Raw genomic sequence first — 17807 nt, forward strand, 5'->3', positions numbered from 1 at the left:
TTATGAAACCCTGAAAAGGCTATTAAACAATTAGCCCCATTGAAACACATACTTCACACAGACTCCAAGCTTTTCAAGTTTCCACTTATGACAGGGGAGAATTATCTATGGTTTTTCCACTGCATAAGCTACCATACTATACCTGCACTGGTACAGCATGTTATTCTTGAAGTCCATGTGCATGGTGTGGTTTGAACTTACAAAACCCGAAAATTCACTTACTCCACACTTTCAAAGATTGGTTGTGAGCTACCGGTGCCGTGCAAATAGTGCCACAAACAAGGAGCTGATACCGACATCATCACAGGTCAAACATAAACCCAGAATGAGAATAGTCATTCAAAGTTCACATTTGCTTTCTCTTTATTTTTTTGAATCTGTAACAGTAAAACGCACAAATATTTAGGCATTTTGGCCACAGTGTGCAGACCATTACTGGACTGACATTAGCAAAGAAAGGAGATATAGCTAAGATGAATCTGTGAACTAGTTTATCTGAAGTTGACACTTAAGAGCAAGGCCGAGCGTGGTAAATCTTTAAATTTATGAGTTTTTAAGTGAGCAACTTATGGTGCCAATCAAGGATCTTATGTTAAAATATACAGAGATTTCTGATAAAGTTCATCTACATATTCCTTAACATGGTCACTCAAAGGCTGCAGCAAAAATTGTAAAATGCATAATTAAAGAATTGCTGATAACTTGAAAATGCAGCGACATTGCTTTCCATTTATGGCCATTTATCTTTATATTAGGCCTACCACTTGGCAGAAATGGTTCAGCTCTTTTGACAATACCAAAAAAATACCAAAATGAACAATATCAAAAGCTTAGCACGTATGGAAAAGGTTGGGCCAATGGAGGGAGCAGAACGCAGTGCTGGCATTAGTGCACAAGCACAGTAACCATTGAGAAGTATGTGCGAAGAGAAATAGCTGCGCTGTTCACCTGCATGAATATGATTGGATGTCACTTGACACAGCTGCTAGCCTCACAGCTGGTGAATGAAATGGAACGTAACTGCTCTGACTGACCTAATGCTATATTTCATAAACACAGTGGCACAAAACTTCAAAAATAAGATCTCATTTGTAACATTATCCTTTAAATTTACAAAATCTCTATAATTATACAAGTATTAATGTCTATTACTCCGTCATCAAGTCTCAAACCTTAGAAAACTGGCAGACTGTATACATCTGTTGTATCACAAAATACTTTGGCTGTATACCTGCCTAATTCTATATTAATGTGATAATCCCAATATTTTAGTCTAACCAGTGTATAATGTATTGAAATAAAAAAAAATTTGCAAATCTGTATGATAGTTATTAATCAGTTTAATCATCTCATCTGTTATTATCTAGCACCTATCCTAAACCCAATTGTGTGCATCAATCAATTATTTCATTGTTTGATTTCTATGGCACAGAGCAGTGATAGTCCGTAAACAGAGCAGCTATTGAATATCAGTTGTAGTTCCCAGAGGACCTAATGCATTACTACAGAAAAGAAACACAAGTAAATGCAGTATAATGAATTGTTCACTTTGTTCTGGATGAGAAGGAAAAGAATGACGTGTCTCTTTTTAATCACAGCGCTATTGTTTTCTTCTGCTCCGTAGGCCTCCTCCTGTTACCCTATAAGTATTGCTTGTGCTGACTCTTTCACTCATGTATACAATATTATAGCATGCACTTCCAGCCATCTCAGTCCTACAAATATTTGGTACACAGGCTCCTCATGTTTATTCAAAGTACTGGGTTACACTGTTTGGGAAAGATAGCCAGACAAGGGCCCTTTGGGAAGGAAAAAGAAAACTATTCCAAATGAAAAGTAATGATTCATGCCACAGATAGTGTATAAACTCAAATATACGCTGGACCTCGCAGCACTATTGGACAGTTCCACTTTATGCAATTTTGATTGGATCCGAACAGTGCATAGACAACTTAGTATTGCATTACTCTAAATATGGCTTTGTGTGTGTGTGTGTGTGTGTGTGTGTGTGTAAGACCAGAGTGAGGTGGGTGGTCTCCACTCACTATCATTATACAACACAAAGCCTCATTGGTATTTTGAGAAGGAAATTAATATTGCCATCAGCAGTGGCTCTTGCGTGTGTGCCTCCATGCAGGCATGCGTGTTTGCGTACTTCCGAAAAACAAAGTGGAGAATTTCCATTTCAAATGAGGAATTTTCAGCCTGAACTTTTGAGCGATGCCATGACGCTGCATGACGACATAGCAGCCATCACTCGGCTCTCTCCTCACTGTCAAATCTGCGGGCAGCTTTTCCATTCAGGCAGCGGTAAAGGGAAAACCCTGGGAATGCAGCCACGTTGGCCCCAGTATAACTTAAACATTTTCTCAACATCCTTCTCTTTATTCTTCTTACCTGGCTGGAGGAAAAACCATCAGTGGAAATGTTGCAGCTGACTTACCAGAAATGAGACAATTCCCAGTATGGAGCCATGAATGAAGTACAGGCCACCTATACATTTAATTACCATCCCATTATTAGAGATTGAACTAAAACTGTCCCCAGTCTCTGTTTTACATGTACAATGTTTACAATCTGTCTATTATGTTGTAAACCTGATTGTCCATACTGAAAATCTACCATGTTGCCTTATCCTGTACATGTCATTTACTGCACGTCTGTCCAACCTGGACTTCCTCAGTGTTTTTTCCCCGTTGAAGGTTGTTTCGGGGGAGTTTTTCCTTATCCAATTCGATGTCTAAGGACAGAGGGTGTTGAATGCTGTACAGATTGTAAAGGCCCTTGAGGCAAATTGACGATTTGTGATGTGTGATTTGATATTGGGCGATATAAATAAAACTGACTTAACTCAAACTAGGGATTCAATTCATGGATGGTATTTTAACCCCCTAATCCAGGAGGGGGGCATCCCTGAGAGTTTAGTTTTAACCTCTGAAACAGCAGGTGACTAAACAAACCAAAGCCCATAAGTAGCTGTTCTGAGCATTTGATCGTGAACTGTTTTCAGCTAAAAACCTCTGATAAACCCATTGTGCACCCCCTGTCCAGAGTTGCAGACAAAGTTAGCAACTAGCTGGGGCAAAAGATGGTGGAGACCAAAACTAAAGTTAATACTAGACTTACATTAAGCAGGTGGCCAGAAACACAACTTCATATGAATGCTAATGTTCAAAGTCTGCTGGACACAATAGTAGCCGACTGTTTGCTGATGTGTTCATCATAACAATTTTATATGGTGATAATGTGTCATCGTTGTGTTTGCAACTTGTTGCGCTGCTCCCAAGTGGCCAAAAAAAATACTTTAACAGAGGTTTAAAGCTCCAGTCAGCTGAACATGCAAAAGATTTAACATTTATTATATTAAACATTCTATATAAAAAATGGTCTTTTATAATAAATCAATATTGAGTGAGTATTTCATTGGATTTTAAGTAATTGTTAGAAAATTATTAGGAAATGAAAGACATGTAAAAACTAAAGGTTTTCCAAATATTATCTAACTATCCAAACAAGACTGTTACAACCAAAACAAAAGAGACAAGAGTATTTCAGACATGCTATAAATTTTAATAGACATATTGATATTTCTTAAGAGAAACAAAGTTATCCCTAGTTTTATTTACAATACAGGAATAAAAAATAGTCACATACAGTACAATGGTAAAAACAACATAGAGAACTTAAATAATTATTTTATTTGTGTAACTACTTAAATAATGAAAATGGTTATTCTATTCACACCACGCCGTCTCAGCAGCTAAAATGCAACTTCACATTAAGTGCTAAAAAAAATGATAATTTTCCATTTTACAGCATGAATTCCATTTTGACTCATTTAGACCAGGTAGAGTTGATTTATTTCAGCAAACACAAGCAAGGCGGGAGATGAACAACAGATACGTCTTTTATGAACAATGACCTTCAATTAACCATGATACTTGGAAACTTGTTTTTCAAAATAAAAGTTGGGGAGAAAGCAAAATTTTAACTGTTAAACTGTTAAACTCAATGACTCAATTCGTATTCTTTTGGAATTTGAAATGGCAAAAGATCAAATGTAAAGTTCTTTATAAGATAAGTTATTAGTTTAGGTGAACATGGACATGCATGTATATGAGCTGCATCTGTATGAACTTAATATTAATTAATAGATGAACACATTAATGTGGGTCCTGACAATCCCAGTCTGTGTTTAACTGTTGCTAATTAGAGAGTAGTGTTCAGTCTTGATATTTTTTTCAAACTTATCTCCATTAGACAGATCCTCAGGTTAATCTCAAATCTGCTCTTCACAGATAAGATCTGCCTCTGACTGCGAGCTGCTTCCACAGTGACTTGGTGGCCCGAGTCTTTGATCGTCTCACAACAGAGACACATTTCTGACAGTGGTAATGAAACCAAATGTCAGGGGGAAAAAATTAGATTGACTCAGCCAACTGCTCCGAATTACTCTATGCAGGCACAGACATGCATTACTTTTACACTGGAATAAAAAAAAATAAAAAAAATTAGAAAGAAATGTATCCTCACGTGTCTTTCTTAAAAGCTGCATATGTATAAGTACAACATGAAATAACATGAACTGACAAGCTTAGTGTAAAACTGCTTTCTATAAACACCATTCTCTCCCATATATTATTACGCTTAAAAAAATAAACCCTCCTCTATGATAACAATAGTAATGCTATAGTTTTTTTTTTTTGCAATGCTAAGTAGTACTTAGGTAAGCTCTATTGGAAATATACATCACTGCGCTATCTCTTCCCTTTGTAGTTTTGAGTCCGGGTTCAGTTTCAGTGTGTGACACAATGAAAGGAGTTTGTTGAATCATACCTGTGCTAGTGTGGTGTGTGTGTGTGTGTGTGTGTGTGTGTGTGTGTGTGTGTGTGTGTGTGTGTGTGTGTGTGTGTGTATCTGTGACAATGTGAAACTACTCTCATTGCGCTTTTAATAAATGTTTAAATTCATTTTGAATAATAAAGTGAATGAAACAAAAAATGAATACAGTGCATGGGAGCTAATAACTCCGTTCAGATTGTATGAAACTGGCTTTGACAAAGTACAATGTTCTCACTCGTTCCTATTTCTGTGTTACGTAACAGTCCTCTGTTGTAGATCCATTCTGTACATTGATAGCAAAAGAGTGTTGCAAAACAAAGTATACATACTGTATACTGTTATAGCTTTTTATGACAATGTGCCCACAAACTAAATACAACATCAAAAGTGAGACAACTTGGTTTATCCCTCTTGTATTAGTGCCTTTAGAATAGTTTAGCACAAAGCACTGTGGGCTCTCTGTGACCCACGCTTCTCATAGACTTCTCAGGTTTTTACAGTTGAAGATGAGGTTCCTTCAAAGTCTGTGTATTGTATGTAGACATATTTTGCTGTGTTTTGAAGGGACCATGAGCACAAATTGGATCTGTGAGCCACGCCACTCCTCACAATTTGAATCCTTAGAGAACCCCTGAACAATCATCTGTCTCTGCTGCAATGCCTCAAACTCCATTTTTTGGGGGGTCTAAAGTAAGGCAACAGATAGCCCCTGAAAAGATCCAAAGTCTTGGTTTAAAATGGTCTATTCCTGTGGAGTTCCTGTTCCTGTGGAGTCAGCCATGTGCAGGCATTTGCTGAACAAGAGAGGAAATGTCTTAGTGGAACTTCCATAACTTGGCCATGCTTGTCAATCATCTCGCTGCTGTCTGCAGGACTGTCTGAAATGTGAACACGGCTTGGATGCCAGGCCTGGTGCTCAAGAGCAAGTAGCTTATAGGCGAAAAGACGAAGAGTTTGGTATGGTGATGTGGATGAAAAGCAGTCTGACGGGGATCCTGTGTGTGTATTTGTATGTTATGTGTACATGCCTGTGTGGGTGTGAGGGAGGTTAAGAGGCCATATTAAGGACACCTCGTTAGAGTCTGCTGGTGGTGGTAGGTAGATTTGTGTCAACTGGAGGATGACGGTGGGGAGCAGCCCCCCTCTGCGCACCCCTATACGATATAGCTGGTCAGATCTAGGAGGTACGAGGTCATGTCAATGATGTGGTCCAATATACCGTCTTTCTCCTGGTCGTTGGGCATACCCCGCTCGCTCTTCTCACACTGGGCGCCGGAGTAGCCGCTCTTACACAGGCACTTGTTGGGCTCCATACACACTCCTCCGTTGCGGCAGGCTGGTTCACATTTGGCTACATCACGGAGAGGGAAAAGAGGAAAACAGAGGTGGTTAAAAGTAAGGTAATAAGATGACAAGAAACACAAGCTGGGGTTGTGACTCATTCAGAACTGAAGTCCCAAAAGGTCAAATAGGTTTTCGATGCGTTATAAGAAAAACTATAGCAGGCCTACTGTTTATGTTTTGCATTACTATACCTCATTTGCACATCTGGAAAGGAACAACACATGGATGTTTGTTCAGATTCAGAAACTCTGAGAGCGGCAGATGCAGATGTCCTAAAAGGTACTCACCAACTCGGCAGAAGGGTCCCTCCCAGCCGGGGCTGCAGCAGCACTTGCCAGTAGGAGTGCAGTGTCCGTTCTTACAGTGTCTGGAACAAGCTGTCATCAGCAGCTCTGGAGGCTCCACCTGACGCTGGCACTCCTTAGGGGCATGAGGCCTGCAACAGTTGTTCAAAAGAAGGAGGGAAAGTCAGTATGTAATGGACACAAGCATCACATGCCATGGTGACAAATTACACAAAGTAGGGCCAGGCATTAATTTAATATTATCACTAAATACCGAAGTCACTAATAGAGGGCCCTGGGTTTGGGCCGACGCCATCCTATACAGACCAAGACCTATAACCTATAAATTACCAAGAATGATTGAATTTTGACTGAGCACTTCTATTTTAAGCAGCACAGCTTTTCCAGCCTTTACAGCACAGGGGATGTGATGCCAATACTAGATAATCAGCCAATCATTGCAACTCGAGTCAGTGAGTGAGATACGCACATGGAGGAGAGACAAGACCAGAGACAGCAGCCAGAGAAAGAAGTGGCGAAAGTGATGGAGTGGGATATAAGAGGGAAAGAAAGAGAAAAAGAGGTGTTAAAGCCATTCAACTGCTAAGATGTGTTCAGATTGTTTATTATAAAAATGGTTGGGAGTGTTGACAGTTTTCATTTCATTTTTCGAAAATTAAAATCATTATTTTAGGATTTTTTTAAAAGTCCACTGTTATGTACTTTTTCCTTGAAATGAGAAAAGAACATTTAATTATTAGAGAACTTATTATTTATAATGATTATTAAGTATGATTATTACAGAACTCATTCCCTCCCTGTTGTTCTAGTTGTCTAGTAGAGAGGGAATACAAAAAATGGAAATCTTTGGCTCTGAGGCTGCAGGGTTAAGTCATTCCCTCATTATTTTAAATTGGGTTAAATGTTGAGCTTAAATCCAATAACAATGACTCTACTGAAAATAATTAGAGATGTAAACAGGGTCGCATTGATTTATGGAAGGCACGCAAAGTGCAGAGTAAGGGTGTGTGTAGTTATACTGTATCTCAAATTGAAACAGAAATGAGTTCTCCAGTGTCCACAGGTTCTTTGATTGAGCTAGTAATGGATAATTAATGCACTACATTTCATGAGTCTGGTTATAAGTTTGAACCCTTCTGTGAGAAGTTACACCCAGCATCAGTTCTTATTTGCCAGATCACCACACTTTCCACAAAGTTTTGTGCAAAATCCGTTCATAACATTTCTAAAAATAACAAACAAAATAGCAAAAAAAAAAAAAAAAAATCATAATCCAACTCTTACTGGCTAAGGTAAACAGTTATACAATACAATGATATGTGGAAAACTGTAGAAAATAGTTTCTGTCTAACACTTTGGTGTATTGTGGCAGTTAAAGCCATTTGTTTACTATAATGTGAGGCGATTTTGAATGATACGACGAGGTCAAGAAATCTGCTTTTGCAAACAACAATAATACATGTCTTTATCGTATGATAATCATCATATGATGATGATGATGATGATGATGATGATGATATTTGTAAAATGTTATAAGTGGGATAGCAATGTTAAATAAATAAGAATAGTAGGACATAGTTTTTTAAATCGCTGTAGCAAGTTAAAATGTGTTTATATCTCTATAATTGGTAGATTTCTTTTCCTCCAATTTGTCATCAGTGTACTGGCAGCTCTCCTGTACAGTATGTTGTCAATTCATAGCATGCCAAGTGTGAATCTAGTGTCTAAGATGGATTTAAACTATACAGCTACAACAATACTGAGGCAAAGTGTGGTTTTTTTTTTGGTTTTTTTTTACTCATGTTTTCTTAAATTCTCCCTACTTGAAGAACAAAACAAGGCATAGGGTTAACACTGGGCTCCCGCAGATATAAACATGATTTGGAAAATGCAGACACACACAAACACACACATCTCCACACCACATGCGTAAAGTCTGAACACCAAAGAGACATATTGTGATCGTTCCATATTAAGACAAACATCCAGACACGCACATCAGCAAATGGGCTGAAACAGAATTATTTCATATCACGCTCTACAAATCTGGAAATAATACAGTGGGTGCGTAATCAAGTTCAAATGTGAAGCGTGGGTTACTGCCTGTTGCCCACTGGCCACACACACACACACATTTATCTGTGTGTGTGTTTGTGGAAGAGAGAGAGGGGGAGAAATATAGATGTGCAAACAGTTCTGTTGTACTTAGGTAAAAATGCCAACAAGGCAACACTATCTGCTGGACATTAAAGGACACACACTCACACACTTTTACACACAGGCATGGTAACTGGACTCCTGTGAACTGGTGATGGTATGAGGGCTGAGTGGCATGAGTAATGACGTCAGTGTGTGTGAGTGTGTATAAAAAAAAGTATATAAATATATATATATATATATATATATATATATATACACACGAGATATACAGTATATATATACCATTCCTCTGGAGAACAAATGGTCAATCAGCAGTACAACCAAAACCAGGTGGAGCTTACGATCTCCAACCAGGGTACTATTACAAGTGAAATCAGCAGTGTCTTAAATTACCCGTATTACATCCATCTGGGTAGTTGAGTTTACTGTGAATTCACTCCTAGGTGCTCTCTTCATTCAGCTGAGTGTCATCTGTTCTGACCTTCACTCGTACAGTAAATATTATTTCTGTTTTACCTACTGTACAGGTTTGACTGTGTGGAAAGATACAGACTTCAACTTCCAGTAAAAATCTGTCAGCTGGTGGAAAATGACTCAAACTATGATGTTGTGTGATGATAACGGCATTTATTTAACTGAGTGAGTGTTTACTTCCCAGTTTGAAAAATGTGTTGCAAATGCTGTGACAGACACGCTGACTGATGGCAGTGACAATACTGCGACTGTGTGTGTGTGTGCATTAAAGTTGCTTTAAATTTGGAGGGTGGGGAGGGGGGTGGGGGGGTGATTCCCATGCTCCCATCAGCACCCAACTCCAGACTCCATCCACACTGGCTTTTGTTGTTGCAGGCTGCATGTAGTTAAAAAAGAGCGAAGGAGGGAAGCAAACAGAAAAAGAGGGAGAGAGAGAAAGAGTAAGAGTCCCTGGAGGATTGGGGGGTCTGTAGCTAACACTGTTAATAGCAGGCAGGGGTCAGCAGCGCTACTAAACAGTTTGTACGACTGCCAGGGTGGCTGTGAAAACAGCACCTGCTGGTAGCGCCACTTGACAAAGGCAGCTGGGTCAACAGCCACTGTGGGAATTTATCAACTTTGGGAGGGGTGGTGTATGTGTGAGAGCGAGGGAGAGGGAGAAGGGCGACAGTGCTCACACATGAGGTAGTTACATGGACAGAGAGCGAGATGATGATGATGACGACAAAAATCAGACAAATAAATTGCAGATCACATCATAATTGAAATGAAAATAGAGAGGAAAGCGGGCTAAGCATACGACTTCAAGAATGATTGAAAAAGTAAAACAGAGAAATAGGAAAATTGATGCGGGTTAAGAGTAAAATCTGCCCTTTCTTCTGCCCTAACATCAGCTAAACATTAACATATCTTAACACTGACATCCTTTCAGGTCTGTGCCATCAGAGCAATGTGGATGCTCTCCCACAAATTTGAGCTGATCTGTTTGATTATTATGTTTGTCTGTGTGAGCGTGTGTGTGTGTGTGTGTGTGTGTGTGTGTGTGTGTGTGTGTGTGTGTGTGTGTGTGTGTGTGTGTGTGTGTGTGTGTGTGTGTGTTTAGCTTGTTGGCTCGCAGGGCCTGTTTGATTGACATGAGGTATATGTGAGAAAAGGGCTGTGGAGTGGTGTACATTGTGCGCGCTAACAATGGCTTAATCAAACGGCCCAGTGTGGTCTCTTTTGCTGTTTTGTCATCCGACTCCATTGTTTGGGGGCTTCTTTTGTAGCTTCATTCCCTGTTTTAATTGTGCAAGAAATTTACTGTGTATTGTAGGAGCCAGGGCTATTCAGTGGGACTGGCAAGCAGCTTTGTCAAGGGGAGGACCACAGCAGAGATGCAGGAAGATTTAGGAGGGATAGGAAAATAAAGAAAAGGCTTTTTTCTGCAGCGTGCTGGGAGCTAGCGTACCACACGCTCACACAGGCTCACAGATGTGCATGTTCGCGTGTACCCACCACCCACACAGTAACACAGAGAGGCACACATACAGATAAATATATCCACAAACGAGCACCCGCGGTCTCCTTCCCCTGCACATCCAGTGATTTGTGACTTCCATGGCTAATGTAGTTCATAAAAAAAGGTCCCAGGACCCTATACAAAGTTCAGTGTCTTTTTAAGGTCTCTGCTCACTGTAATTCAATCAGTCCAGCCTGCAGCTGACAAAACCTGATTGTGTGAAAAGTCCGGCGTAATAGAGCTTTCCCTTCTTCTCTGTGGAGAGGGGCTGTAACAAACAGAAAGGCAAACTGCATTTTACACCAGAAATCAGCAGGAGGTCTGGCTCTATATGTTACAATTAAGCTATTGCCAAGAACCAACTGTAAGAGCAAGGCAGATTCTGTCCATGCATGGATGGAGGGCAACATGTGCCTTTTGAATTATATGATAAACACATAACTTTATTAGATGGTTCCCATGGTGTATTGTATATACACAGAGGGACTGAAACAAATCCCTGACTTGTGCTGTATGATAATATCATCATGTTGTTTGTTAGTATGTTTCTTTTCTCAAAAAGAAAGGCATCTTTCTAGCATTATTTGTTCTTGGCATAAACATAATGCTCTCACTGTATAAATAATTATGTTATTAAATGCAGACTCAGTGGGGCTGAAAAGCAGCCAGACTTGCTGACGAATACCTGCCTACAGTATATGAGCAGAGAAAATCACAATCAAACTGAGGTTTCACTCAGTTTGAGGGCTACTGCTTTGTTCAATTACTGTTCAAGGCTCATGGAGGAAGTAAGATTGTTGAAAAGCAAAAGAAAACATTTTTGTCTCAATCAGACATTACATTATCTACATATTTCACTCTTTATATTAACTTTTTTTAAAATCTTGTCTTAAAGCCTTTTTGTCTTATTCAAAGTACTTTGAAACCTGTCTTGCCCATTCTTAACCTTTGGGATCAACAGAAGAGAATCTGAACTAAAAGGTCCAGTTACTAATTATTCAGAGCTTTTAAACACATCCTAGGTCATCATATAGAGATAATGAGTGGAAATATTTCTATCCCACTGGTATACCACAAACAAGCCCAGTCTTGCTCTCTCTCTCTCTCTCTCTCTCTCTCTCTCCCTCTCTCTCTCTCTCTCTCTTGTTTTCATACACTCTCACACCACACACATTCAGCATGTTTCAAAATGCATGGTGGCCTATTTATTATTGGAGGGGCACTCCAATTGACAAACAAATACCTAGAAATGAAGTCATCTGGCCAGGACATGTTTACACAAACACTGCTGAGGGATTTTATGGCTGATGTTTCCCTGTAAGCCTTTACCGCTCGCCCTAACAGTTCCTCTTTTCCCCCCTCTATGTTCCCAAACACACAGTTGATCAAAACACAGTGCTAGATGCTATACTGGACCACAAAAACCACCATACTCTAAAACAAACCTCTTTCTGAGAGGGCTTTAGGGTCCAGATGTCCCTGCAGTATGGAGGAGAAAAAAGGGAAGGACCACCAGACTTGATAACGCGCTGAGGTCAGACACGTTAGCTACCCCATTTACTCCCCCCTGTCACCCCCTCTCTATCCTCCCTGTAACAAGATCCTAATAATGAAGCCAGAATGTATTAGGAGTCAAGAATCCAACACCACAGGGTCCGCACAGACTAAACAAGTCCAGTTGATGGTGGAAAGAATTGTTCTTTGGGAGAAATGCGTCCAGTGGCCATGCCAGAAAACATAAATACGGAGCGAGCCACCAGGGCCCCTTTGAAACATCTGTGCTGTAATTAATTGTGCTAATGCCTGGGTGGCACTGTCGTCACCCAGGAATAATCAGCTGCGGATACATTTCTATTGTGATTCTGAAGCATGCAAATTCACTCTCTCCGAGTCTGCCTCTCTTACTTTATCTGCGTCTCTTAATCAAATCTGACCTAGCCTAAAGAAATATTATTCGTTTGGGACTTTTCCTGTACATTTAGTAAGTTCAAAGTTGGACATGACCCACTTACTGACCTGAGCAGACCGCCCTAACCCTGCAGGATCCAAGTCTCTCAACTTCCTACAAAAGCCCTGATAAGAAGATAGGCAGAAATATGGGGGGTTCAGCTTGAAACCTAAGAAGCGATTGGTTTGAATTATAAAGTCTGCTTATGTTTGCAGTGATTTCTTCACTGCCAGGGCAATATATCAGAAAGAAAAGCTTATACATCCCTCCTGTATCATGTGGGACGAATTCATGCCCTGTCTGCATATTTTCTGGTCGTGAGTGACAAATGTTTTTCACATGTACTTGGCTTTGCACAAACAGTTTATAGATCCATCACTATCAGAATGATTTCTAATACTGTGATACATATGGTAAGTATTATGACACAGTGACACACACATACATACATACACACACACACACACACACACACACACACGCATTTGAATTATGAAGTTGCACTTACACGCCTGTTCCCTGCACATTCCAGTTGTTTAACATCAACTAATTGAGCTGCACAGAAATGGACTGGCTTTGCACCATTTAAAGAAAAGTTGATGCCTGTGTTGCAGGCAGTGTTGTTGAACTCCGTCCACCTAATGACGAATAAAACGTGCTCTATGTTATATGTATGGACATGTGCATATGTTTCGACATGTACTTAAACAGAATAAGTGGAGGTCTCTTTGCTTGACAACAGGTGCCTTTGTGTTTTCCTTACTCTCAGCAGAATAAACCCTGCTGTCAAATGCTCTGAAAATAACCAGCAGGCAATAGTTACTAAAGTGAACACTGTCAGCTAGTTGATGTTGCTGTTAGCAATACTTTACACTAACATTTTGAAATGCTATGATTATTCTCCAGTTCCTGCTCAGCATTTGTTTTGGCCAAGGCAGGTGGTGATGTGATGACTTGTTGAAGGGCATAAAGGTTCTGGTCACAGCGATATGCTAAGTGTGTGGAAAGGGGACATGTGTAAGCAGTGAGGACTGAAAATACGTCACTGCTGTGAAATGTTAGTAACTATAGACCCATGGCTGCGTGAGTGTCAGATCTTCATACAGTATATGTGGGATTATCTTAGTCTCACCATAAAATGAATTCAACATGAAATTAGATCTCATTAAGTGGTATGTATAAGTACTGAGGGATCACTTACTTGTGGACCTAGGACCACACTCTACAAGCATATGATGGTGGAAAAACAAAATATGACACATTTAAACCACCCCCCAAGAAAAATAGTACTTCTTGATTGTACCTTTTGGGATCCACCAGCTTGTAGAGTTTCCCACTATGTGACTGTGCCATGCTTTTACTGCTTGCCAGTATGTAGACTTCGCCTGAAAAAGAAGAAAAGTCACATGAAAAAAATCCATCTGCATGATTTGCATTACGTTCTATATAAAGTGCTGAATACTTCCCAGTGATTAACTTCATGCTTGAGGACACAAATAAGTGCAATACCATGTAAACATCCATGTCCAATTCATGTGCAAGAATGAGGAAAGGAGACAAAAGGACAGGACATAGGATATGAGATGAAGAGAATGAGTGTAGCTAAAGCTTCTGCAATGCTGCACTTGCCAAAGGACTTTAAGAAAAAGTTTAATGGGACAATTGGATACTCATGACTGGGAACCAGGCGGATAATTTAATGAGGAACAAGCCCGCGAGAAAATTCCATAAGGGGACAAATTGTAAACATGTGTCTGTGGGGCCCATACTTTGGGACACACTCCTGCCCCCTTCCATGATTCTTGCACCACTTGCAAATCATGATCAAATGCAGGAATCTTTAAATTCCTCATCAAATAATAACTCCAAGACCTGGCAAGAACTGTGATCAAACGTGTCTGATGGCTGTGTGAGTGATCCACATCATGTGTTCGTTGTAATCAGAAACACCAGAGCTGACAGTTAATAATTCTGTGAGTGTCTGGTGGGGGTCCAAGTGGTAAAATGTTCTGTATCATATTAACCCACTCACCTCAGCTCACCCTATCTTATCTTAACGCTGCAGCCCCCCATGTAAACAGTAACACATCTGCCTTGTAGGTGGCCCGATACAGTGAGTGGGTCATTGGAGTATCCTTGCTATCTTATGGAAATGACAATTAATCCAGAAGTAAGTATATACTGTTTAATATCCTGTTGGGAATGTGCCATTAAGGTAAAGTCAAACAGGTATTAGTTTCCCTGTAGTTTTGAATGTCACTTCCTGCTGACTGGGTATTGCAATTTTCTTAGATTTTCAGTCGTGGTGCTATGCTCTGTTAAAGTAAAAGGTTACGTACGTCTTGTTAAATAACCAACTGGAAAATTCCACACCATAAATATACAATAAACTGACTCTAAGTCATGATTTTTCCATAGTTTTGACATCCATCATTTGAAGTCAACAAGCATTCAAGGGTTCTTGTTGTAAAACTTCATAAAATATGTTAACACATAGCTGTCATTTCTCTGGATACTGTGAGGAAGGAAAAAACAAAAGAAGAAAGAAAGAAAAGTCAGGGAGAACAAGACTGAGAATCCAAGAAGAGACAGAAAATCTGTAGAACTGTGAAGGTTTCTTATCAATTCCCTACTAACCCAGTTCATCCTCTCCGAAACCCAAGATGTGTCCCACAAGCATAGAGCCACAGGAGCCAGCTGAGCCCAGACACAGAGCTTTCTCCTGCCACTGTTCACCACTTGCTGATGTTGACAATGTAGACTTCTGGAGGATCCGCAAGTTACTGAGGCAAACGAAACACACAGAGTAGGTCAATTACTACATTCACCGCTTTGTCAGTATATCTCATGGAGACTGTCAGATGATACCCTATAGTCTGTTCTGTACATAGCATGCACATGTCTTAAATTTACAAGAGAGAAATACAATGCAATTAATTTGCAGATGATTCGCCATGTTACAGTTGAGATCTGGAAACAAAGACAACTTTTACTTCTCGTAACATGGTTCATTGACCCATCTTCCCATTTTCATGTCCCACATGGTGGTATTTAAGACCTTGGCTTTTGGTTTCAAAACAAACATCATGCCGGAGCCTTCACTTAGCCACAACAATATGCCCCCAAATTGTAATGAGGCACAGAATTAAACGACCACACATTGAAAACAAACTTGTTTTCCCCCACGTGCATGGAACTTTGTGTTTACTTTGGCACATGCCGATGCAAAGGACACATTTTTCAGTGTGAGAAGAGAAGGAAGAGACATGTTGATCTCAAAAAGAATGAAGATGTTTCTGATAACTGACAAATAAACTGAACTTGAACACCAGTAGCCACTAAATGGAGCTAGTACAATCTATCAAAGTCAAAATAAAGGAGGGCCCAGCTCGAGAGCATAGGGAGTCTATGAAGATTTCACAACATACAGAAACGTAATGTTCACTTGTATTATTAATCAGTACTTTTTCAACAGTCAGCCCTTTTCTTACTCACCCATTTTTATCTCCAAATACATAACTGCCATACAGTCTTCTTGACTGGCAGCCCCTGTAGATGAAGCCTCCCACAGGTGGTGCCCCTCCACTGGACTGCAGGTCATAGACAGAAGGCTCATTTTCTGAGGGACAAGGACGTAAAGGTCTCATTTAGGCACTGCTAATTATCCAACTACTTGTCATCCATACATATTATTACCATATGCTGACTGCACGCATCACCAGCAGACAGCTTTGTCATAGAAGCAATAGATTCCATCTCACTGAGATACAATGTAATCACAATATTGATCAATCTGCATTCTTCAGGGGTTGTAATCAACTGATTTACTTTAGTGCTTTTATTATATTTATTTTAATTTGTGTCTATAGTGAGTGTTGTTTTGTTGTGTTAGAATCAAAAAGATAAACAACATTTATTTCATTTTGTCAATGGTCCATTAGAAATAATGGCTGTGTGGTAGAAACTCACTTCTATAAGGACAAAGAAGAAAGAGTGAATCTTGTTTTAAATGGGACAGCACGATAATTGAAGACTTCCTCCCTGGCAGCCAACTTATGACTATAATATGTCCTTATCAGAAGAGGAAGAGAATGTATTAATCTTTTACTTGTAAGAGTGATGTTAAGGCAACATGGCATGTTTTTTTTATTACACTTGTCTTGGCAAAGGGAAATATGAATGGAGGTTTGCTGCCTTTAAAAATTTATGATCCAAGACTTGGTGTGCTCATTTCCCAACTGTAATCACTTTGGAGTTTGGGTAACTGGCTACGTCAGGGATCTAGCCAAGTGAGGGGCGGTCTGTGACAAGAACCAGCATTAAATTGGAGTGAGAGATCAAGGTTGAAGGATTAATTTGGGTTGCCAAAGCAACACTCATTGTCAAGAAGATAACGAGCCCAGTGTAATTTGGAACAAATAGCAGTAATTTGTTTTTTTGTTAAGAGATGTAGGCTAAGCATTGTCAAGGCACTGGTGTTATTGATTATTTTCTCAATGTGAGAAGAACGAGGCCCCTCTCAGCTGCGTTTTCAACAATGCTAAAACATCATCTAGACAGTTACTGTTGTTGACAGCTTTAAATCTTACTTGTGGACACAATCTCACATTCCCTTGGCAAATCTACACTCCACAAGGGGGGAATCTTTCTAGATCACATCATTTTTACATTTAACCTTCACTGTCTCTGCACTCAATCCGGTGTGTTTTCTGAACCTGTTGCCAAAACACCATGTTCTTACAAAATGAAAGACATTTGTAAAAACAGATGTCATTTTCAGCAGAATAAATATGAAAGGTTATCCAAGAGGTTAATGGATTTTCATTTCTTTCTTAAGACGTAATGCCATCAAACAAAACTCTACTCAAGTTGTTTTTATCACAAGCTATATTAACATTGCAAAATAATGAACTCCTTCCAAACTTAATAAAGGTAAATCTTATGAACATTTTTTGTGAAATTTCATGGAAATTGTAACCCACCATAATCTTTCCCCTTAGTAATCTCCAGTATTCTTCCTGATGATGAGTTTTTGCCACTGGCATCTGTACAGAGGATTAGGAGACTCCCATTGTCCGTCTGAAGCCGATCCACTGCACACCTACAGTACAGAATACCAGAGATGAATACAGGAGAAACAGAAGTGATGTTTTGACACTAACCAACTACAAGGTGGCAGGTTGGCATAAGAACAGCCTGAGTTTTTGAAACTCTTTCCAAAAAACAGCGATTA

The 17807-nt window shown here is 39.7% G+C and overlaps 1 protein-coding gene across 1 annotated transcript in view; it reads right to left on the reverse strand.

Annotated features, from left to right (window-relative positions):
- Nucleotides 1-3569: 3569 nt before the first annotated feature.
- The window catches only part of hhip (hedgehog interacting protein), a 35198-nt gene continuing 20960 nt past the window's right edge, over nt 3570-17807 (reverse strand). Inside the window, exons 8-13 of the mRNA XM_022738349.1 lie at nt 17557-17675; nt 16070-16193; nt 15212-15357; nt 13878-13959; nt 6474-6622; nt 3570-6193 (exon numbers count right to left, since the gene is read on the reverse strand). Coding sequence (XP_022594070.1) covers nt 5997-6193; nt 6474-6622; nt 13878-13959; nt 15212-15357; nt 16070-16193; nt 17557-17675 — 817 coding nt within the window. The 3' untranslated portion in view covers nt 3570-5996. The remainder of the gene's footprint in view (nt 6194-6473; nt 6623-13877; nt 13960-15211; nt 15358-16069; nt 16194-17556; nt 17676-17807) is intronic.

The sequence above is a fragment of the Seriola dumerili genome, unplaced genomic scaffold (assembly GCF_002260705.1).
Source record: "Seriola dumerili isolate Sdu_G_001 unplaced genomic scaffold, Sdu_1.0 BDQW01000035.1, whole genome shotgun sequence".
Taxonomy (NCBI): Eukaryota; Metazoa; Chordata; class Actinopteri; order Carangiformes; family Carangidae; genus Seriola; species Seriola dumerili.